General features: G+C 40.0%; 2 protein-coding genes across 2 annotated transcripts in view; both read right to left on the bottom strand.

The window, feature by feature from the left end:
• ROPN1L (rhophilin associated tail protein 1 like) overlaps window positions 1-25,425 on the bottom strand; it is a 155,195-nt gene that overhangs the window by 55,872 nt on the left and 73,898 nt on the right. The gene's annotated exons all lie outside the window — the stretch shown is intronic.
• ANKRD33B (ankyrin repeat domain 33B) overlaps window positions 14,948-25,425 on the bottom strand; it is a 47,232-nt gene continuing 36,754 nt past the window's right edge. Inside the window, exons 3-4 of the mRNA XM_063130004.1 lie at window positions 23,348-23,488; window positions 14,948-16,359 (exon numbers count right to left, since the gene is read on the bottom strand). Coding sequence (XP_062986074.1) covers window positions 15,506-16,359; window positions 23,348-23,488 — 995 coding nt within the window. The 3' untranslated portion in view covers window positions 14,948-15,505. The remainder of the gene's footprint in view (window positions 16,360-23,347; window positions 23,489-25,425) is intronic.

Raw genomic sequence — 25,425 nt, 5'->3', positions numbered from 1 at the left:
TTGGCCAGAGTAAACCACTGATTTCTATCTGGTGATAGTCAAATTCAGAAGCCAAAACAGGAAGCTTCAATTGTTTTTAAAAGGTCAATTCTAATTTGTTTCCAGAACATTTCTGCAAATATTTTTTTCTTTGTTTTGCAAACTTCAGTGGTGTCTTTAATTAACAATAGACCTGTTCTTCCTCAAAGTCCAGTTAAAATTCCTGTCTTGTGACAAATGGAAATTGCATGATAAAGAATAAAAACATGTTTGACAATATATTTTTAAAATATTATTGACACGAAACAACAGTGCAACCTCCTATTCTCTGAAAGTTTGTGTCTCTAACTATACATGCAATGTATTTTATTGGTGTAAATCAAAGTGGGCACTAAGTGTGTCATTAAAAAGCAGGCACTTCTTCAGAGTATGAAACGATACATTAGTCACACTACAATAGGATACTGTCATTTATCTGTCCTTAGAAAGGTGTGCTTGTTAATTTGGAAGTCCTGTGTAGAGTGGATCTTTCTCCCTCATAAGTGTGTTAAGGATGCAACACAAGAGGCTGAAGGGCCAGCTTGTTCAAATGAAACAAATTCTTTGTTGTTACTTCCCCTAATGAAGGGCCATTAGGTTCTGAAATGTGTTAGATTATATATAAAAAAAATTCTCCCTTGTTTACTCCATTGTTTTTCTACTCTTGGTGGCCTGTTTTTGGGTTCCCATCTTGTTGGACTGTGTTTAGGATGCAGCCTAAGTCCAGTCCTGAATTCATTTGTTCAAGTGTCAAATCTACTGAAATCACCTAAAGACCTGGATCACATTTGCATCTGCAACATTCTATACTTAATTACTGTACACTTAATCATTGAATTGACTCTGTCAGAAAACATTGTGGGTGAGGTCAGGTGAAAAGGTATCTCTGTCTGTTGTGAGGATACTTGTGGCTGCCAGTTCACACGTACCAGCCGCTCTTAGGTAAGTTCAAAACTGCAGTGCATATAACCACGCCCAATGTGATAAGTCTGTATTTGCTGGCTGTCGTGTTCAGCTCCTTGTTCTTTCTTAGTGATGACTTTGGACTAAAGATTCTGAAGTGCTGCAGCTCATCATTGTCCTCAAGTCATTAGATTCTGTCCATTTCTTTTTCCTCGGAACTTGAGACCTACTGATAATGGCAACATAAAACGTTGCAGGGGTGCTCTTCCTCCAACAAACTGCCAACCCACCTTTGATATATCCCTGAGAAATAGTGTGTGTTTTTGTGTATTTTAAAACATTCTGTGAAGTGTATTTGTAATAAATGGATACTATATAATCATCTAGACCAATACAATTTGTGACCCACCAAGCTAAATGTAAATCATCAGCCATGTAGAGCAGCACAGAAGAGATTTGATCAGTCTACTTTTGCTACCTGCTTGAGGTGGCAAAAATGGCAGTCTAGTGGCTGATGAGCTACGTTTGGCTTGGTGTGTCACAAATTTTGGAAGCCTGATACAGAGAGAAGTGTTTAATATGAAGAATACCTCCAATAAAAATTACATGGTCTACTTTTATGAATGCACAAGAGGGATTTATTATTACTAAACTAGTAGAAAAAAATAGACAAAATATTGTATGTAAAAAAAGACTACCAGGCGTAAGATCTACACATTATAAAAGGTAATACATGAATTATCCATGTTGATGTGGTAGGAATAAATATTCTATAACTGTTTTGGTACATTCTTTTGATAATGTTAAATTGGGGGAATTTTAGTTTTTAAGATTATGAATTTAAAATCAGATTTTGGATTTTTTGATTGAAAGAGAACAAACACTCAAAAATGAAAATTGGCTAGACATTGTGATGTCTGTTTCTCTATAGTGTAGATTATTACAATTTTCATTCTCCTGCAGAGAAAGCAAATGAGAAGCTAAAAGGTAAGATGATGTGAATAGACAAAATATTAAAATCAGACAGTCTCTTTGAAATTCACCATTTTATTGATGAATCATTTTATTCATCATTAGTCACTTATAATGCAAAGGGAACAGATGTGCCACCTTCAGAACTGGGAAGGGTTATAACTTTCCACACCCGTTGCTATCAGCTTTATTTCTCCTTTCACTCCTTGTTTTTTAGATTATAGGAAGGATTTTTTAGTTTTTAGCTTATAGGTGCTTTATTGGCTGCCTTGAGGCCCAGTATTGGGCAAAAGGCGGGATAATAATAATAATAATAATAATAATAATAATAATGGTGATAATGAGAGAAATCTATCCATGCTTAGGTGCATATTTGTGTGCTGCCCTGTCCTACTGAATTGGCCAGGGGATAAGGGAGGAGATGCATCCTAAAGCTCTCACTGGGCATCCTCTACTTCAGTTTTCTTCAACAGGTCCAGACCCGAGACCCACCTCGGACTCCCAACCTGCAACATGGGACTCACTTTCATAATTTCCCAACAAGGTTGCATAAAGAGTTTTTCTGTGACCCTTCTGCTGAAGATCTCTGCTCTACTTAATGAGGTGAGACTAAGGCTTAATCTACACCAAGCAGGATATAGCATTATGAAAGCGGTATACAAGAGGCAGGAGTCACACTGCTGCTTTATAGTGGTATTGAAGTGCACTGACAACTGTTGGGACCCCTTGACACATACCATATACCACTTTCATACTGCTATATCCTGCTTGATGTGGCTCCTGCCTTTTATATACCACTTTCATACCACTTTCATAGTGCAATATCCTGCTTGGTGTAGATTAGGCCTGAGAGGAGGAATAAAACTCCTGGTCTGATCCACTTTAGCTTCCCCAAATCCTTTCGGTTTTATCACAATTGGCAGTATATCTGGATGTTTGAAAATAGCTTTGCTTTAACTAGATTTATATTTTTAAAAAAGTAGCTGCTTTGCCTATATAATTGTCTTAATTTATTTTAAAATATAGCACTGATGCAGTGAAATTAAATATTACTGTTATATCACAACATCATACTTTGGAAAACAAAATAAGATTCCAAATATAATAGATGACAAAATCTTAATGTAAAATTTCTCTTCAAGTGTATTGTTATGCTTTAGCATATTATAATTAAAATTTCCTAACTTATTTGGAGGGAGGGCAGCTTGTTAGGGAACATGTAAACATATCACTGTTGACTGTTTGTTGTCATGGGCGTCATTAGAGTTGAAGTCAGAAAAACATGGCACCAGGTTGAGGTTGATGTAGAAGTCCATTGACACATTGCAAAATCCAGTCATTTTTAGCCAAATGTAGAACTGTGAAACTCCTCAAACATTGCTTCCATTTGAGCAAGGAGGCTGTCTGCTTTTGCATGTAAGATCTGACATTCTATCTTACAACTGTAATGTTTGATTAGCTTTCAGTGGGGCCATATTTACTGAATACCTTGTGGCATCGTTGTCCGTTTAAAAATTCAGCATGCTGAAATGCTGCATTTTAAATTGAAGTTGCTTTTTCAGCGGTGATGGTGAAATAAACTTTAGCTGGCTTCATCATGAGATTGTGGAATTAAGATCAATTGTATAATGACATTCAAAAGTGATGGTTTATCAAACAGAGAGAACATTAGCCTACATCTGATGTAACAAATGTGACCCCTGGAGGCGTCTGGAACAAACACAACATCTTTGAGCTCATATGGGGCTGTTTGTTAAATTCACAGCATCTCCTTTCACTATGCGTTATACACATGAACCCTATGTAGTCCTTGTTCCAGGTGTGTTGCTAGTAGGTCTTTAAAGCTGCTGGGTTTTTAACCCCAACCCGCAAGTAGACACACACACTGCTCTGTTGATTGCTTTCCTCTACAACAATCCATGCCGCCTGAGTTCCAATGACGTGACAAGCTGTGCCCACTGGGTGATTAGGCAAATAGGGCCTTACATGTGCCACAATTTAAACAAGAAACTGTGGCTTGTTTAGCCGACAGTGATCACGTAAACCAGCTCAATGCAATAACAGAGAGGTGCCCTTCTGTGCCACTCCTGTATTAATCTGAATATATGATGGATTAATACCTGAAAGAAAATGCACCGGTGCTTTGAGGCTACACGTAGTATCTTTCAGCACCCCTTTCTTTGAGCAGAACCTTGTCTTTTGCATTCATCTCTTTAAGGTTCTTCCACACTGCAAGTGAGGATGATAACTCTGGCACAAGAAGTGGCTCCCCCCCCCTAATTATTTTTCTACTGACCTGGCTTCTGTGCCTTTCTTAATAGGAAGTTGATACGCACAAAAAGTCAGGGAGCAATCCTACGTATGTTTAGACATTGAAAAAAGCACACAACTCCCAGCATTCTTCAGCCAGTCATGATTGCTGGGAGTTTTAGGACTTCTTTCTGTCTAAACATGTATAGAACTGTGCCCTAAGCAGATGAAATGTTCCAGCTATTTACTTCCATGCAGGAAAATTATCATTTGCTAATTTCTGTGTGTCAAACTGCTGTTAAAGATAAGCTATTCCACAGTGCAACAGGACAATGCTCCAATATAAAAGGAGCTGCAAATTTGTAATGAGACCTGTAGGGCTTTGGGCAACAGCCATGGTTCCAGATATTGCAAATGTATAATCTCTTACACTACAGGATTGTGCTACAAGTGTTTGATAGCTGAATTACACAAGTCTCTTTCGGAAAGGAATCTGAATGGGACATAGTTTTTATCTTCATCGTACTAGAGGGAAGGGAAGCACCAGCAAGTGATCTGTCTGTCCATTATGGGATAAAAAATATTTTTTGTGCTGTGTGATGTGATATTTATTTTCTAACCTTTTCAACCTAACTTGGGATCTCATGGCAGCTTACAAAAAGCAGAGAATCATAATAAATTATGAAAATTGCAGGAAACCGCAACTGGGAAAACAACTGGGAAAAATCACAACATTGTTTTTAAAGAACCGTTGATGCACCTAAAAGAGAATCAGTCTTGCAGGCTTCCATGGGAAGAGATTCTCTAATGAGGACATCACTTTTGTAAAACATATATATTATTCTCCTCCTTTGATGCATGTGTAACCCTTGGGTCGGTACCCAGGGCCGGCTTCTATGTCTAGGGGTTGTTAGTTTTTCCCTTAAGGTTAGCTCAGGCTCAAGCCCCCACCCAGGAAACCTGGGACACCAATTTAGAGATGTCTGAGTAGCAACCTCACCCACACACCTGAGGTATAAGTACTGGTATTTATTCAGTTTGACAACAAGCAACAAAAATAGAACATGGGAGACAACCTTTTGATTAACACATTTCCCTCCCAAGGTCTAGGTAGGCCGATGGAAGCCTGTGTCCTTTAGCCTTATTCACAAGCCCAGGAGACAGTGAATGAATAGGGATCCTCCAGGCATGCAATAAGGTGGATGGTAGGTGGCAGCAACCGGAACTGGGGTGCACTGCAAAGAGAGCTGATTCAGCAGCATCAGGAACTGGGGTGCGCTGCAAAGAGAACTGATTCAGTAGGCCCAAACCAGGAACTGGGGTGCGCTGCAAAGAGAGCTGATTCAGCAGGCCCAAAACAGGAACCATCTCCAACATTAACCATGTCAAAGTTCAGCTCCTCCTATATGCAAATGAGCTCCTTCATGTTAGGGCATGTTTTCCCTGCTCCCTCCCACCGGGTGGCGTGTACTCATTTCTCTACTGCTTTTTGTAACCCAGTCACAGTCTTGTTTGCAGTGCCTTGGAAGCAGAGCTTGTTGTGGAGGGAGGAGCTGAGCTGACAGTTGATATGAGAGCTGAACAAAGATAGAAAGAGTTCATAGAATCATAGTAGAGTTGGAAGGCGCCTATAAGGCTATCAAATCCAAACCTACCCACCCTGTTCAGTGTAGGAATCCACATTAGGCTGTCCAGCTGCATCTTGAATGTCTCTAGTGTGGGAGAGCCCACTACCTCCCTAGGTAATTGGTTCCATACTGTTCTAACAGGAAGTTTTCCCTGATGTTCAGCTGGAGTCTGGCTTCCTGTAACCTGAGCCCATTATTCCATGTCCTGCACTCTGGGAAGATCGAGAAGAGTTGGGGGTGAGAGTCAGGGACTGAGTCCTTAGCAGTGAGCTTCTAGTTATTATACCACTCTAAAATATTCATGAATTGTGTATTTTTGGCACACTTGGGTTCCCCTTTGAATTTTTTTAATGTAATATTGGCTCACCTTATTTATTCATTTGATTGATATCCTGCCATCCTAACACACACACACACAGACATCCAAATGGGGCTCAAGGTGGCTAACAATAACACAACCAAGATTAAAACAAAAATGGAAGTGATCATAAAAAATAAATTTAAAGCTCAATTAAAAACAGAACAATAAAAGAAACAGTACCTAACCCTATAGGACCCTGTTCAGTGACAGACTAGGTTACAAGACAAAGGCCTGCCTGAAAAAAGGGTTTTGCCTACAGGTGGAATGACATCCGTAATAGGGGGCATCCTAATATCCCCTTGGTAGCATGTTCCAGAGCCTAGAAGCAGCCACATCCTCACCAAATATGCCTCTGATGGAGGGACCAAGAGAAGGGTGTCCCAGCCAATCTTAAAACCTGGGTAGGCTCATATGGCAGAATTAGGTCTTTCAGTTAGTCTGGTCCTAAGTCATCTAGGGCTTTATAGGTCATAACCAACACTTTGAATTGTCCCTGGAGGCAGGCTAGTAACCAGTGAAGCTGTTGTAACAAGGGATGCACATGCTCCCTCCAACTGGTCTTGGTCAACTGTCTAGCTGCATCTTTCTGGACCAGCTGAAGTTTGTGAACACGTTTCAAAGGCAACCCCATATAGAGCTTGTTAAAGTAGTCTGAACAGGATGTAAGTCAAGCATGATATGTCACCTTGGCGAGATCAGACATCTCCAGGAATGGGCACAATTGGTGCACTAACTTCAGCCGTGCAAATGCACCCCTGAACACTGATGAAATCTGAGCATCCAGGTTCAGAACTGAATCCAGCAGTACACCCAAATTGCGAATCTGAGTCTCCAAGTGACTTTCCTGATCTGCCTTTCAACTTATGAGGAACACCTCTGGCTTGTCTAGATTAAGTTGCAATTAGTTCACCCTTATCCAGTCCATTACTGACAGAACACTGATTGAGAACTAGAACAGCTTCCCTGGAAATGTTGGGAACCACTTCCAGTGATTTAATGTATATGTTAAACAACATGGGAACAACATGGAACCCTGAGGGACACCATAGGCCAACAGCAAGGGTATCAAACAGGAATCTCTCAGCATCCCCTTCTGAAATATCCTGTCCAAGAAGGACTGGGTCTGCTGTAGAACAGTGTCTTCAAGTCCCATTTCAGAGAGACATTTCAGAAGGATACCATGGTTGATAGTAATGAAAGCTGCCTAGATGTCCAGCAAAACCAACAGAGAGACACTCCCCCTATCCAGTACTCAATGACCGAACCAATTTCTGTCCCACAACAAGACATGAAGTCAGACTGAAATAGATAATCTGCCTCATCCAGAAACCCTTGAAGCTGAGAAGTCACAACACATTCTAGCACTTGCCCAAGAATGAAGTATTGCTTACAGTGGGGTTGAGGGAGGTTTTTTTTAAAAAAAGCAAATGTCTCAGCACTTAGACAAGGTGGACTTTTACCTTGTTGTAAATCACTACCTTTACCCACTTGGCCAGTCCCCACACCACCACCTCCAGCTGCTTTTATGATGTAACAAGGGCAAGGTACTAGCACATACACCATAGGCCTCACTTTTCCAAGGATCCTATACACATTCTCCAGTAGAAATGGGAAAGTATCTATTATACTTGGATAAACAGAGACCAAAGTTATATTGAGCAGACCATGATCAATTATAGCATCAAAGTAAGCATGGATCGAAGTAATTTTATCTTCAAACTGTTGTGCAAATTTTTTTCAACAGGCAACCCAGTGGCCTACGTTTTCTTGTGGTGGGCCAGAGTGTAATAGGCCTTTGACTACTTGAGAGAGCTCCACTGACTGACTATGCAGAGGCAGAGGTAGCAGAGAAGAACACTTTCTTCCTTGCTTCCACTACCATGTAATAGGCTTCAGCTGGGCCTAGCCATGCTCAGTTAAACTCATTGTGTTTTATGCCAACATTGCTCTACTCACTGTCCCACTCATTTCATTGCAGCCAGAAACCCAGGGGAGTTAATTGGCTCTGTTCAATAGAGGACACTCAGAATGTTGAGCCTCCCTACAACTTTTTTTTAAAATTTCAAGGTCCCCAATGAATCTTGTAAATTTAGATAAATAACCACCATTTTATGTTTGAGACATGGTAGTGTCTGGGGTGACAATGTTTCTACTGTATTGCCACCACTTCCTAGCAGTGAGGATTAATTTAAACTACACCATTCCAGGGTATAGCAGAGCAGAGCAGAGCCAGCCTTATACATACCAGGGAGAAATGCATATTAGGGATCACCCTAGCTGATGAATCACAGTTGTATTGTATATGATTTAGGACACTGGTCTGGCTGTATTTCCTCTCTGGAAGAAATAGCTGCAGGAAAGGCTGAAATCTTATTAAGGCTGGAATCCTGGGCTCACCTGGGAGTGAGCCCTGTTCAATACAATGGGCGTTCTGAGTTTAGGATTATAATGTAAATACCGTATTTCTTCAATTCTAAGATGCCATCGATTGAAAGACGCACACTAATTTCAGTACCACCAACAGAAAAAAGCTTTGATTCTAAGAAATAATAAACGCACCCACAATTCTAAGACGCACCCCATTTTTAGAGATGTTTATATGGGGGGGAAAGTGTGTCTTAGAATCAAAGAAATACGGTAGTTAATTCTCTGGAGTTGGTGAGAGACATATTGGGGACAAGCAGGAATAACAGCAAACATGAACATAAATCATATTATGAACATAATTCAAGAAAGCATGATAAAGTTACTTGGATTTGTAATTTTGAGTGTTTCTGGATTATCTCAGGATATTCTTTTACTACTTAGGGATCACAGCCCTGGTTCAACAACAAAATTCTACTTACTGTAATATTGATGTACACTTCTGCTTTGCCCTTGACATATTATCAATTTAAAATTTGATGCTTTTAACAGAATACAATTTGTACAGAAATAGTGTTTATATTCACAGCAGGCGACATCATCAATTGCACTTTGGTCACAGAAACAGCATTGCAATTGCAGAATAATTACAGTTTACACATGAGGGTGTTCAGGATTTGGCCTCTTAGTATTTACTATTACTAGCTAGTGTTAGCATATCTGGGCTGTTTAGATATGGAAGCATATTGCTATGTAAAACTTTGTTATTACTGGTGGCTTATACTTTGTCAGTACCACTGTGAGGCCCTTATCCAATCAGCAACATCACACTAAAAATAATTGTGTGGTTTGAAGAAAAGTAATTTCCCATTTCATGCTGACAGTATTTCCATCTCTTCCTAGTACTAAGGATTAATTTAAAACTACAATTAAAAACTTCTTTCATTTTTTTGTTCAAAAGCAAGCTTCCAGCCCTGAATGTTAGTGAGATGTGTTTTGAAATTATGTGGGGCAATGCTGGCCAGATGAAATATGAGAAGCTAGAGATTTGATTGGATAGAATTTCCAGTGGTTGGTGCCCCATCCTTTTCTCTCATCATAAACAGCAAAACCAGAATAAATTATGTTAAAGCAGTAAACATTACAAAAGAAATTATACCAAAAAATATGCAAAGTTGTTCTGTTGGCATAGTTTATAGAAACTGTAGAGTTCAGGTTTTTCTTTCTGGATTGCCTGGGTTGCAGAATTTATTTCTTTTTAGTGCAGAATACACACAGGCTTTGGCATATATTCACTTGTATGTGGTTGCTTACAAGAGCAGATGGGGATTGTGAGGGATGCAAAGAACAGAGGAAAAAGTCATATTCTGGCTATAGCTGTGGGAGAACCAAGCTGACTGGATGCAATTAATTGATAGGTTTTTTTTTAATCTGCAACTGACACAGTGCTCAGTTTATCACCCAAATTAATCAGATGTTGTTAAAAAGCTGTAAACTAAATATAAATTTGTAGGAAATAATATGGACAAACTTAGGGGTCCCGAACCTCTTTGGGCCACTGGGCACATTTGAAATTTTGAGGGTGTGCTATGGGCACTCTCACAAAATGGCTACCATGGGGAGGCTTGCCTACGGTGGGCATGGCTTGTCACAAAAGTCTCATTTCCCAAAAGCAAAAAACAACAAAATACCCATTTCCCAGAAGGCAAACTGGTGAGATTCAGAAACTCCCTCCCTCCCTCCCCCCCTCCCTCTCTCGCACACACACACAAACACGCATGCAAAACAAACACCACACCAAAGCCAGCAAGCATGTCAGCTGAGAAACACCACACCAAAGCAAGTAAGCATGCCATGTAACACACATTAAGCCCTCCCCTGCAAAAATCAACCCCAGGCAACACACACATACACACACACAACACAGGCAAAATACCCTGACACTGTCACTCCATGCTCTGCCATCCTGTCTATCTTTCCAATATGCTGCTCCCATCCCCTAGCCTTCCAGGACCCTCATCACCTTCCGCCTACACTTCTGAATAAAATGCTGGGCTCCAGTTACCCATCATTTTTATTTTCTAAGAATGCCACTAAGGCCTATGTGAGGCTTAGAGGCATTCTGAAAAATAACAATGGTGCTCAAAGCCACCTCATTGCCTTGCAACATGCCAAACTCATATATATATATATATATATATATATATATATATATATATATATATATAATCAGGAGGGTGTCATGAGACATGTCCTTGGGCACATTGGAATACTGGATCACTGGGATCAGCTCTTGGTTAGCTGGGCTGCTTTATTTTTATTTTTAAAAAATCTCTGGGCAATAAAAGAGGCACCACTACAATGGTTACATAGGAAAAGCTATAGCAACAAAAATGAATTGCATTATTATTGGCTTTCATTTTATTCTACTAATAAAAAGTTTGCCACCCAATTCTAAAAGGGTCTTGAAACGGTTTCGTAATTCCAGGAGTAGAACCTGGCTGTATATGTAGACATAGTGCAAATTGACTACATAATACCTTCTGCAAAGATCACTATAGCATTTTACAAAGCTTTATGACAAATCAAAAGGTCAAAATCCTTCAATAGTGGCCAAATATATAACTCTGTGAAATCGGATTTCTTTGTTTGCCTTATTCTGTTTAGTATTATGGGGTGTGTAGTTTTCATATGGCCAGTCCAAATATTGACTTCAGGTAGCAGCATAGCATTGCCAATAAATCAAGGAAGCCTGATGCTCTGGGAACAATGCTTAAAAAAGTGAAAGGTTTGTCTTCACTGTACAACCTCATGTTTACATGAGTGTTAGCTGAGCTCCAGATCTCTATCATGCCCCCCCAAAAAGCACATTTTAGCTCGTAGTCAGATGCTTTTGAGGTCCCATTTTCAATGGGAGGAACTAAGCATTTTTAGATCCCTTTGTTTTCAGTAAAGAGGATGTTTTACTGGTTTGACTGAAGTTGTAGCTACAAGAAACAGAGATGATTTTAGAATTGTATTGACTGTGTGTTTTAGAAATGTTGATCTTCTCTGCGCACAGGAAAATCCCATGGCCTTACCGGGGCTTTTGTCCTCGCGATATTCCCATGATAGCAACACACTCCTTCACACGTGACATGACGATGATTATTTAATTGAAAATTTCCCTTCTCGGAAAAGCTCCATTGTGTTTAATGAGACAGTGCCATCTAATGGCAGCAGTATCCCACGTTATCCACTCCAGAAAATGTGTATATGTCTTTGCCATGTTTTCTCTTATGCTATCTTGTTTTACCACTAAGATGTATATTTAAAAAAGAAAAAAATATGTATTTTCATTCTTTGAAGTAATCCTTATATGGTGTACAGACTGGCCAAAATGTAAAATTACAAATTTGAGAACCCAATGGAGTCTTTCCTGGACACTATCATGTTTTATAACCAGAAGAGTGATCATACACACATATGGAGGTCATAGCTGCAAGGTTATGGAATACTTTGCTACAGAATAATGTGTTATATGAAATCACACTAAGCAACAACTCACATATGTTGTATGCAACATTTTCTAAATAGTGTATTTCAGTTTGGCACTTCTGGCTCATGAGGTAAAAATTCAGAGCTGTTCCATTTATGCATTCCAAGTTTTTCAATGAGACCAGAGTGCTGCCTGAGGTTTTCCATTTCAACATTGGCTCCGTTCAGTTGGTCTAATAAATCCTGCAGATTATGACATTTTGCTCAAGATGTGAATGTCTCCTTCGGTGGAAATGTGGTAAATCTTTCATATTTGCACCATCTAATCTTTGCTGTCCAGTTAGGAAATTCTATAATCAAATGCCTCCAAGAGAAGTCTGGAATTAAAAATGGGATTCCAGTGGCTAATGTGACATAGACTGGCCTCCTGACCCATGAGAAATAAAGGTGCTTCATCTCTGAGGTTTGCCAGATGAGAAACAGCAATGCCAGGTCATTGGCAATTGGTCATGGGCACCCTTTACCGAGAGGAATTGAGACCAAAAGGGGCCTTTGTTAAACTTATAGTTACATCTTCATCTTTGCATTGTAAAAAGGGGTACTATAAAACAATTAGCTTAATAACAAAGCCAGGAATGCTATCAGATAAAGTAACTGGAAAGCTCATCCCAGATCATAAAATACAAAGATGTGAAATAAGAAAACAAGCTCACAAGACAGGATATGATCAAGGAAATATTTTTTGTCTCGCAAGCACACCTGTAACATGTCGAGGCAGGCTAAAATGTTTGTATATCGTTATGGCCATTTATCTTGATAAGAAGCTTTGAAATTCAATAATCCTGTTTAGACATAGAAATAATTAGGGTAGAAATGTATATCCTTAGAATTGTTAGATAAGTAACATAAATAAGTAGTAAAAATAGTTTGAATATGTTTTATAGCATTCAGAAAGTATATAAAGGAGACTCTACGTGCAACAGTGGGAGCTTTCCTTTTGGACCAGCTTGCTTGACGTGTTGCCTGTAAGAATCAGCCTGGTGAGCTTGATATTGATTATTATTGAGAACTAACTGTTCTACTTGACTCTGTGTAGAGTCTTCATTAAGAATGATGCTGAATATTTCATGTGCATGCATAAGCTTTTGTATTTAGTACTCTTAGGCTTACTGGCAAAAGACAAATCTTGTCTGAGAGAGTGTTTCTTTGAAATAAGAATTTTGAAGCACCCATTCCAAGGGTAAAGTATCAAGCTTGCTCTGTCTGGCTTTGGGAGGGGTTTAAATATGTGTGGATAATCATGTAGCCCAAGGTTGGTAACATACTTTGAAAGAAGCTCTGAACCAGAAATAACTAGTACGACTAGGACTTAATTGAAGTCGAGAAGCCACAGTGGAACATGATGGTTCCAAATCAAAATGAAGAAGACATTCCATATTTTAAACAGAATTTATTGTCTCTTAATCAAAAAAATGACATAATATATGTATACAGATGGGTTACACCCTTGGACATGCTATTTAGCTTCATCCCTGAGAGAGTGAAAAAGTGCATTTCAACCGAACCTGTCTTTTAGATGATAATCCAAGTGCAAATTCATGTACTTGCTTGTCAGAACTGATTGCTTTTGGGAAACTGATTCTGTGATCTGATATGTGAATATACTGTGTTGGCTGTGAACAAAAATATACCATCTGTGTCAGAATTTGTCAAATAAATACATGTAGACAGTTTTGCTATAGGCATCTAAAAACTTGTCCTCTAAATACAAAAACAGTGCTGTTTGAAAGTGTTACTGATATCTTTTTAGTCTGCCATGTTGTTGTTTTTAGTGTAATTTAGTGGGATTGAATATGGCTCAGTATTCATGTAGTACAGAATGCAAAAAGTAGTGGAAGCGCTCACTTGATGGGCTTGCATATATACAACGTGCATATATTAGCTATGGCTGCAATCCTCTACACAAGTAGTCTTCAACTGGTGGGTCATGACTCAAAAGTAGGTCGTGAGATCAGTCTAGATGGGTTGCAGCAAAGCTGTTGCTACCATGTTGGGCATGAAGAAAATTGTGAAAGTGGATCCCATGCTGCAGCTTAAGAGTTCGAGGTGGGTCTCAGGTCTGAATCTGTTGAAGGCCATTGCTCTACATCAGAGATGGGCCACCTGTGGCCTTCCAGATGTTTTGTCCTATAACTCTCATCAGCCCTTAACCATTATAGTCAATGGTGAAGGATGTTGGGAGTTGTATGCCAAAACATCTAGAGGTCCACAAGTTGCCCACTCCTGCTCTACACATTCATGTGAGAGCAAGGGGTTATTTATGAGTAGACATGCATAGGATTGTGCTGTAAAGAAGGCTGTCAGTTCAATGGTTTATGCTACAGAAACTCCCTCCTGACAGTTACGTACTTCCTTAATTTTTAATTGGTGAAAGTGAATTATATTTTTAACTGTGGGTTATGCAATACCTCTTGCAATTTTCTTTATGAATTATCTTACCAGGAATCTTGAGGAATGACATCTTTGTTATAGCAAATCATATACTTTTCATAGTGCTACCAATATGCAATAAAACATGGTTGCAAAGCTGGAGATGAACGTATAAAACAAGCAAACAAAAATCTGTAAGGAAACATCTTAATTCCCCCCCAGCTGCCAACAGGATTTCTGGGCCCAGTACAATATGTCCTGAGCTTCTTGGGAAGATTACAACTTTATAGGACATTAAGTTGAGCATATTCCTTCAAAAATATTGGAGAGGATCCATAGAAATGTTGCAGTTTGCTGTGGAATTAACTCAATTCCTACCATCTTTTAACATTTTGTTTCTAAAACAACAGTAACATCTCATTAATCAGTAGGATACCACATTTTCCATCAACATTTTTCTCAGAATTAAAACATTATTTACAAAAGCATTTATTCATAAATTGGTTTTACTTTGTGAAATGCCCTGAGATTTTTTTTGCATTCTTTACTATACTTTTTAGAATTTTATTATATTAATATTTTCTTATAGGCAGGCAACAAGCTGAAGGACTTTATTTTAACTCAGCAGGGCAGGGGGAACACAATACACAAAATCTGTAGACTGTCTTTTCATATATCCTGAGGCCAGTGTTTATGTAATCTGTTTGAAATAAAAAAACTTCCAATTATAATGACAATATAAAAATTCCCTTGCAAACATACTCAGTTGCCTAATTACTCTTTTATGGTTAGTCTAGATATCAGGGAAGCTTTTCTAACTTTGTTTTCTTGGAGCTTAATCCCATAACCCCTTGTCCTACTTTTGCGAGGACAGCAGTTTTACACTCTATGAGAAACAATCTTTCCCATATTTTATAACTGTTCACAAATTCCCTAAATCCTTCCTTCCACTTCTTAACTGACCCTTTAGTGTCAGTTGCTCTGTAGAAGACTGTCTTCAGCCTGAATTTCCCTGTCTTAAATTACGGCATTGAGCTGCCCCCATACAACATGCTGGGCTGTGTGTTATACCCGTGCCACTGTCATGTCTTCCAGTCGCTGCTCAGGTCATGTTTCTCTGGGGAGACGCTTGTTTCTGTTGCTGAGCTTTTTCTGCTTTTTTCTTTTCTTCCTCCTCTGCCTTTTTCCTTTCTTCCTTTAGCTCTTTATATCTCCACTTGGGAATCTGCAGGTAGGTCCCATCACTGGCACTACTTTTTCGCCTCACTCTCTCTGGCTGGAAAGTAGGTGGAGGAGCCTTGTTGATACGGACTTTGGGAATAACGAACCCAGGGCGCACACTGCTCCTTCTCAGCAAGTGCAATGGCAACAGGCTGGATTTCCTTGGAATCACAATGCTCACCTGAGGTACATTTAGACTGAAAGGCTGCAGGCTGGCTCGACGCTCCTTTGTTTTGGAGACTAATGTAATTCTAGAGTTCTGAAACAGCTTCTCGTAGCTGTTAAAATGGTCTCTGTTCTCTAAAGATCGAAGTTCCTTAGCTCTTTGTTTTCTAAGGATTTCCTGCACAGCAGGCCTGTGTTTTCCTATACCAGGGGGACTTCCAGGGCACACAGTCCTACAAGCAATAGCAACAAAAGAGCTTCTTAGACTTGTTGTCACCCTAACCATATGATTAAGGACACCATCTTCTTCAGGGCCATTGAAAGCTTTGAAAGATACTATTGACCGCACACCTTCTGAGATCCTCTGCAAACAGGTTTTCGGCTCTGCAGCCTTGGCAAGAAGTTCCTTCATCTTTGGCCATTCTAGCTCATAGTGGTCACAAAACTGCTCAGCATATGGCTTGTCCATAAGTCTCTGCATAAGATAGGCAGCTTCTATTCTTCCTGTGAAACACGCCCATTCCTGAGGAGTGAATCCACGGCCTGGGTCTGTCGCATTAATGTTTGCCCCTCAAGGAAGAGAAAGAGAAAGTTGCTTTTGAAAAACGTTACAGAATCACATTATATACATAAAGCCAAGCATATCCTCAATTTTGTAAATCATTAACACTGTCAAACCCTAAAATGTCAGCTTCTGGCAGCTTTTTTAACTGTCACAGTTAATATTTTGATGACAAAATAACACTTTATTACACAGGTAATACAAGTTTTGAGATACTTTAAATATTTAGATGAGGTTTAATTGTCAGTAGAGAATTGTACTGAGAACCAGCAGATGGGCAGTGCAACATACAGCATTAAGTTAATGCTATTAGCCCTCCAACCAACAGCATCATCATAAACTAGAGTCACGTCTACAATGTGTGGTAATTATTACAGAATTAATATTTGCTGGCTGAGCTTGCATTTTACTGCCTCATTGAGTTTGTGTTTTGAAAAACTGTATAACAACCTCCAGACTTAATGGACATTTCTGTCAGTATTACAGTATTATGTGAAATATTTTAATACATCCTCCTCCTCCTCCTACCTTGACACTCTCTGGAAACTGCTAATAAAGTACGGTGTGGGAGTGGCCATCTAACTGGCTGTTCTTTGTCTCTAGAAAAACAGGATTTTACCTCATGCATTCTTCTTCCATTACTTTTAAGCTTTCGTGTAACTTACTTTTGTTATGACCAATGGCCATACAAATAACATTTTATCTATCTCACTTTTCATTTATTTTTAGAAGTAGAGTGTCTGAGAATGTAAGAAATTGCCATAAAGAGATAAGTTAAGCAGAGAACTGAGACATAATTAACAGAAAAACGGCAGTTCAGAAACTGCATGGTATTTAAGTGAGTCCTGCCTGGTGCAGAAACATAAGGTGCAGTCTTGATGCACACTCCCCACATCTTGATGGTTAGCTCCAAAAGGGGATGTTCAGAAGACTGAGGATGTTTTGTCTGCAATGGGCCTCCCAGTCTTCAGAGTCACCTTCTTCTTAACAAATATTTATTAGCCACCTTTCCAGTACTCAAGGCAGCATATAGTGAGGGATAAAACAAATTCAACAGCCAACAAAAACAGCACCAGGAAAAACAAGCAAAGCTAAGCAAAGGACAAAATGGAAGAGAAGTGAATACATTTGCTGACAATAACACCACAGCAGATGGTACAGCCAGAAAACCAAGTCTGTGGATTTAGGCTAATCTCATGAATGGTTAAGAGGTTAATATGAGACTATATCTGAATACAATAAGAGTGAAAGGTATATCCAAAACCACGCCATAGCAGACAAGAAGGAAGAGGTGGGAGGGTAACAGGCAGATATGATGAGTCACTTCCCCTCCTTATCGCTAGTCCTTGTGCATCCTCGCAAATTATTACAGAAAGGCATGCTGCTTTATCTTCTGCTAAATTCAAGATGTTGGCTTAATGTGTTGTATGTTTAAATTTGGCAAAAATGTGTTATCTTTTCTCATCTCACCGTGGAGTTGTTGTTTTTCCCCCATCTTTGGCCAACTTAAAGAAGCTGATTGCTTTTCCTACTCCAGGACTTCAGTTTCCTCTGTTCAAAATCTATACATTACCAGCTGTTCTTCAGATTGTAGTTCAAAAACAAGGCCACCAAAAATATATAGGCTGTTTACCTAGGATCTTTTAGTGGTTATCTGTGCTTTCATACAGTTGAATTTTGTGGCTGTGTAAAATATCTCTAGAAGGTTCTAGTAGTCTATTCAGGGAGCTGGTATTGCTACTGCTCCCTTTAAGAAAAGAGGGTTGGCTACTCTATGCATGTCCCAAGTCACCCTGCAGAAACTGCACCAGGTTCGCATGACATGACAACCCACCATGGCTGATCATTATGTTAGTTTGTCATGTTGTGCGAACCAGGTAATTATCACCCATTACATCTTAGAAGAAGCACATGATCCTCCTTTCACATTCCACACAGGGATGTGCCTAACATGGCAGAAAAAGTGGAATGAGCTCTCTGCCTTTTCCTCACCCTTTTTGGGGTAGCCCCTCCTCTGAAAAAACAAATCTTTAGGAAAAGGTCACCCATGAAATAGCTAGCTTTTGCTTTGCTAGCCTTTCCCCTCTCATTTTGGCTCTGATTTTGATATTGGATTGTGAAGGTGCTCAGGGGAAACTGAATAGCTTGGCAGTGCCCATGTTCCTCCATCATTGTCTGGATGGTTGCAGACAAGTTGGTGCTTCCTAGGAAGTGATAACTAATCAGTTGTAGTGCAGGGTGTAACATCTGCACTGAGTTCTACCAGCTCAGAATAAACCTCTGAGTGAAATACCCTCATGACATCTCCAACCCTCAGAAAGGTATTATCTGTATTTTGGTCTCTTCTGACCACCTTCTGGAAGTATTAATTCTGTCATGCCACACAGCAACTCTAGGTTAAACATCCTAAGCCATGGTTCTTGGCTGTTTGTATAGATGAAGGATACATGGTAACTGAGATAAGTACAGCAATGCATCAAAGCTGTTCAATCCACCCCTTGAAGAATGTGTAGAGATGCAGGAAGGGACGGCAGCAATATTCCATAAGTAAAGCTGTAAAGAAATCAATTCTGGCACTGTACTGTCCTCTAGCAGTAGTGTGTCAAAATTTTGTTGTGTGTTATCATGCAGGGAATCTATTTGGGATGAAATATTTGCTTTAAATACCATTGAAGTACTGCTGTGGATTCTTTAAAACCAATCCCACATGAACATAAATGAGGCTAGCTACTTTGCCACCTGGGTCAGACATGAATATTCAAGTCACGGCATTTGGTTTGTCATTCCAAACTATATCAGATCTGCAAGCCATGTTCTAAGAAACGTGCCTATTCCCACCTAAGAGGAATTTAATGTTACAATCCCCCCCCAATACGTAATCTGTGCCTGTCATTCTAGAATATTAATATTCTATTAAATTAATACAGCTACATTTTCTATGAGATTATAAGTGTCACTTGCATGAAATATCTAAGCTAGGTTTCCAGCAAAAGCATCGAAAGAGTTCCAAGTCAAATGGACCATCTGGCCCATTGTTTAAAAAACAAACACAGTTTTGTTAGCACATCTTTAGAAATCTGGGACATGTAATTCCCTAATTTCGATCAGTACTTTTCTCCAATGTGGCAAGATGTATCATACAGGTACTGGTTTTTCCTTTCATATTGGCAAGTGAAACCAACTCCAGCTCTAGCAGTAGTATCAGAGCTGCCTTGATGCATTGTTTCTTCAGGATCCAGCATGTCAGAGCTGTGCCACCCAAAGGAAACTGAGGCCTAATCTACACCAAACAGGATATTGCACTATAAAAGGCAGGAGCCACACCACTGCTTCATAGCAGTATTGAAGTGCACTAACAACTGTTGGGGCCCATTGACATATGCCATATACCACTTTCGTACTGCTATATCCTGCTTGGTGTGGCTTCTGTCTTTAATATACCGCTTTCATAGTGCAATATCCTGCTTGGTATAGATAAGGCCTGAGCTGCTCTTGCAAGGCAAGGGATAGAGACATATATGGTGTTGAAATCTATGGTTCAGCTCCCTAAAAGCCATAGAAGCTTACATATAAGAACATCAGGCATGCAGACCTCTGCGTAAGAGAACGTCTTGGCAGGTGGGTCATGAAAGATGCCCAAGGTAGAAAAGAGCAAAGAAGAATCAAGATGGTTCTCATCTTTTTCTTTTTGTTGTATCTTGTATCTCTTTTCTTGCCCAACATGTTTATTTGAAATCTGTTCTGAGGTTTTTAAAGCTTTCCCCTTTGAATTATGCTTATTGTGATATGTACTGATAAACTGGTATGAGTTTCTGAAAGTTTGCTTCTGGGAATACTTGTGCAGCTGCCTTTAGATTCTTTGACCTTGTACATTTTACAGTTTTACCATGCGTTAACCATATTACATGAATAGGAGCTTCCAAGTATTTGAATAACAAAATATATAGCACTGTAATATCTGCTAAAACAACAAGTAATCACTAAGGCTTGCATTGGGTTAGGGTTATTCTCACATCTCTCAAACTAAGCCCACAAAAGCTTAGTTGTGTTTCTTCTGAATCTTTTGGCAATAAATCCTGTTTCATCCTCTTTAGAACACTAGAAGCCCCATTATTTCTAGCAATAGCTGAGCATCCTTTAATCCATGAATTATTTCTAAATATAATATTAGGCTAGCAATTCTCAGGCTCACAGCTTCCCTAGAATGAGCAGCAGTAATGACCCATCTCCACATCACTTTGCCATTAACCCAAGTTCCCTGGTGACCTGAAATACACTGCAAATGCTTTTGCCGCTGGCAGCTTGCAACTACCCTGTGAACGAAACAGCAAAGTCTCATCACCATGAGGGTTTTTTCCAGAGCAACCCCCTAACCCACACACTTTGCAAATATGCCCTGTCATGAACTGATTCCCACTGCAATAGCTTTTGACCAAACCTGGGACATGGCCTGCCTCCAGCTGTGCCCCACATTCCCTGGACACAGCAATGTGTCCCCATTGTGATGCAGTTCCAGCAGAGCCACTCCTTTGGAACTGCACAGCAGTCTCTACCCAGCCATACAATGCTTTCAGGCTTCAGGTATTTTTGCATCATTCACCAATCCTCAACCTAATGCTTTCACCGGATATTCAAATGGTGGTGATAACGATGGTAAGGCCGAGGAGTGCCTTTTATCAGCTTTGGCTAGGTCACCAGTTGAGGCCTTTCTGGCAAAGACAGACCTATCTCATGCATATCTCCATTATCCATAGCCTTCTTACTTCCAGGCTGCACTACTACAAGCTTTCTACGTAGAGCAATATTTAAAGATATTTGGAAATTTAAATTGTCTAAAAGGTGACCACCAGATTCTCTGGGGCTCGAAAATCAGATCATATTCCTATGGTCTTGCAATATTTGCATTGGTTGCCTATTTGTTTCCAAGCTTCATTAAAAGTGTTTGTCTTTCACCTCTAAAGCAGCCTTGAATTTAAGCACTCACTTCGTAGCCATGGGTGACAAGGAACTATATGCAGGAGAGTGATGAACTGGTAGTGCAGAAATGACGTACTCTGTTCCTACACTGCCTGGTATAGAAACCAAGTGGGCTGCCAGAGGAGGAAAAAAAACCTTTATCTATTTACATGGATAAACTATGGAACTTGCTACAGGATGTGATGGCCACCAACTTAGGCCTCAGCTAGACCTATGGGTCTAGCGTGACGGAGGGGTGAGGGTCTTGCGATATTGTTATCGCAAGATCTCCCCCTCTGTTTACACATGGCGCGCGATGACCTCGGAGCAATAGGACGTCGCACCTGCCATTTTGTTTTTGTTTTTTTAAAAAGAGAAGGAGCGCACGAGCACTCATGTGCTGAAAGGTAGGTTGTTGTTGTTTTAAAAAAAATTCCCCGCTCCCCCCGATGGGGGGAATAAGTGTGAGAAGCTGGGACAAACCATGACACCCACCCACACGTTCCACGGTCTCGGGATCATCCCGAGACTGTGGAAAAAGTGGCCTACAACTGTAGGGCCATATCTTGGGGAAAGGGAGGGATCATCCCTCCCTGCTCCCAGGATCCCCTGTGCGTCATGTGGATGTACAGGGACGATCCCGGGGTGATCCCTGGGATATCGCCCCGTCTAGCTATGGGCTTCGATGGCTTTAAAAAGGGATTAGCTATATTCATTGGGGATATCAGAGGGTACTAGTCCTAGTGGCTATGTCCTACCTCCAGGATCAGGGGGAGCATACCTCTAAATACCAGTTGCTGAGGAACAGTCGGAGAGGGTTATGGCCCTCCAGTATCCCATATGTATATGATTGGTCCAGGCCTAGCCCTTCTATGAGGTAGGGTAAGACAGAATGGGAAGGTGGTGGATTACACAATTCTACCCCCATCCAGTGCTAGGATGGTCTCTGCTGCCACCACGTATGTTGTTTTGGTTGGCAGTTGCTGCCATCTGCCTGTTGCAGAGTGCCATTATTGCTGCCAACTGGCCTAATGCCTCTGTCTAAGAAAGGGCCTCTCAGAACATGACATTATTTGGTAGGCAAATAATTTCTGTGGCCACCTTGCCCACAATGCTTCACTTTGAGGAAGGACCCTTCAGAATAATTGCAATGATGGGCAAGTTTCCCCACACTACTGCCACTAATACAGCGGGGAGAGACACAGAGAGAGAGATGGGAGATGGAGGATGCTGACACTGGGTTGACCACTCTGGGTAATAGATGATGGACTAGATCAGCCATTGATCTGATCCAACAAGGCTTTTGTTATGTTCTTAAATGCAGCAGGTTGCTGAAGGAGAGATGGATCTCTCTGTTTCTCCTCTAGGAGTCCACAAACTAGCAAGTAGTTTTGTGGACTTATTTATGAGGCTGCCCTAAATAGCTTGGGGCCAGCTTATATTAGGGCTTGTCTACTCTGACATGAGCCTGGCTTACATGAGTTCATTTCCTGCTTGTGGGTGTCCCATGCGCATCTGGTTGGCTAATGTGGGAACAGAATGCTGGACTAGAGTATAACTGCTCTTATGTTCATATGAAGGTATGGAGAAAGAGCCTTTTCAGTGGTGGTCCACAATTATAGAATAACTTTACTGCGATGATCTGACTGGCACCTTCTTTTAAATCTTAAGTTAATTGCTGAATAATATTTTTTAAAAAAAAATTAGGGTGCTTTTAAACGTTTAATTTTAGTATTCCAATTGCAGCTCTCTGCTTTTAATTTGGCTGCTGTTTTAAAGCTGACTTTTCCTGTTGTTTTTATGATAGGTTTATATTGTATAATCTTATTGTGTGGTTTAAAAATAGTTGTAACCATTATAGATCCATCTGTAGAAATTTGTAGAAAAAAGCAGTATGCAATTTTACATCTCTCTGTCTCCATCTGTAATAATAGCAAGCAGGACCTACCAAGAGAGTAAATACTGCAATTCTTCATTGAGGATTAATCTTTACAATGATATAGTGGGAATGAGGATAATGAAACTGAGAAGTCCATATACCTGCCAACATTAAGGCTCTGACACATTCTGTTCGGCCTTGCATTGCAGACTTCATGAGTGCAGTAAATCCAAAGACATTCCTCTTCTCAATATCAAGGCCAGGATAATAGTTGAGTAAATACTGTGTGATCGTAATATGTCCTACAAAAAAGAATGAAAATGTATCATACAAAAGAACGCAAGTTTCAAATCAATGTGAATTTTACTTGTTTTTTCTACTGAGATTTTAAATCTATGAGGTCCTAAGGCTCAGGGCAGATTCTTTCTCTTCTCTACCCCAATAATCTGGAGCTGCTTTTGGAGAGTTTCAGGGGGCTGCAGGGTGAAGGAGAGGAATGTGATTTTCTTCTTCTGTGAACTATCTTAACTTTACTTATGTTAGGATCCAAACCAAAATATTATCCTTTTAACTAAAATTATCATATTACTACTGTCTCATACAAGCTTAACCATGGCTTAACCAATGAATGGGCAGTACAGTCGACAGCAGGATGGACAACTTCTATGTTCATGGGAGCCTCTCTATTCATGGGAGAGATCAGCCACTGTCAGCCTGTTGCCTTCCAGGTTGGTCATGCTGGTTGGCGATGATGGGAGTTACAATCCAACATACCTGGAGGCACTAAGTTGGGGAAGCCTACTCTAGGGGTTATAACAATCTGAGCATGCGTGGTCAGGCTTTACATAAAGGTGCATCTTCTAGCAATAAAGATGTTACAGGCATAGAGCACATTGCTCAGATGATATACAGTCATTGCTTTAGAGGCTGAACCAAGGGGTTCCCTGAAATACCCTCTATAGAGGCATATTGGTAGGGAAATCTACATATAGATTGACTGCTTCCTTTCCTTACAAGTGAAAGTGCAACATTTTGTTTACAGTATATAGTTTGAAAGTTGGTTTGGTCTATTAATCACCAGTTGCCTACCCCTGGTCAAAAGGGTCACTTAAGCAGTTCTTGGCATTCGTAATGGGTCATAAAGGAGGGGGCAGGTTCATAGAATCATAGAATAGCAGAGTTGGAAGGGGCCTACAAGGCCATCGAGTCCAACGTCCTGCTCAGTGCAGGAATCCACCCTAAAGCATCCCTGACAGATGGTTGTCCAGCTGCCTCTTGAATGTCTCCAGTGTGGGAGAGCCCACAACCTCCCTAAGTAACTGATTCTATTGTTGTACTGCTCTAACAGTCAGGAAGTATAGGTAAGGTATAAACTGTCCATAGAATTTAGTGCCTAATAGATTAAAAGTAGTATTTTTTAATTATACCTACAAATCCACAAGAAGCTAATTAAGCCACCGGAGAACAAATGCAATTTTCTCCCAGCCATCCACTGCCATCAAATACAATTTCCACGTAAATATCAATGGCAGACATACACAGAGTGCATTACCATTCAAAGATGATTATGTTAATAGTAATGTGGTGGGTTTCCATGTTAAGCTGAAATAATATTTTAAATTGGGGAAGGTCAGATGCCAAAGTTGGATCCATATTAATCTTACCTAGAGTAGACCCATTGAAAGAAGTGGGACTTGAATTAATCATGACTAACTTGAGCGCCATTGATGTCAATGGGCCTTTTTAAACAAAATCAGGATCTATCCCCAGGCTGCAAGGATCAACTTTGATTTTTACTAGAACCCCGAGATTCACCAATTAGAGACATACACTCAGAATTAAATAACTTGTTTTGAGTATCAGAACCAAACAGAGCTCACAATCCTTCCAAACATTTTGTTGTGGAATCATTTTGTTATTCCTATTGTTAAATATTGGGAATCAGAACTCCTTGCTGAACTACCTTCTGCCCACCCCTGTTTTAAATTATCTTAGTAAGTACTTTATTTTTACATTGATGTTGCTTTGCTGCCATACCAGCGCTCAATTTTCTGTCACTACTAAAAACACATACACATAAATCCAAGCCTCTCCTGAACTCTAGAGACAGGACAGAGTAAGAATTGAAATAACTGAATAAGTAAATAAAGATATTCAATATATTTATTCTTTGAAATAGTTTCAGTCAACCATATCAGATATAATCTCCAACAGAAGGTTGGCTTGCCTCTTGTTTGTT

Source organism: Elgaria multicarinata, chromosome 7, assembly GCF_023053635.1.
Source record: "Elgaria multicarinata webbii isolate HBS135686 ecotype San Diego chromosome 7, rElgMul1.1.pri, whole genome shotgun sequence".
In the NCBI taxonomy this organism is placed as follows: domain Eukaryota; kingdom Metazoa; phylum Chordata; class Lepidosauria; order Squamata; family Anguidae; genus Elgaria; species Elgaria multicarinata.
Note: the sequence above shows the minus strand (reverse complement) of the source record. Positions and strands in the feature narration are given on the sequence as shown.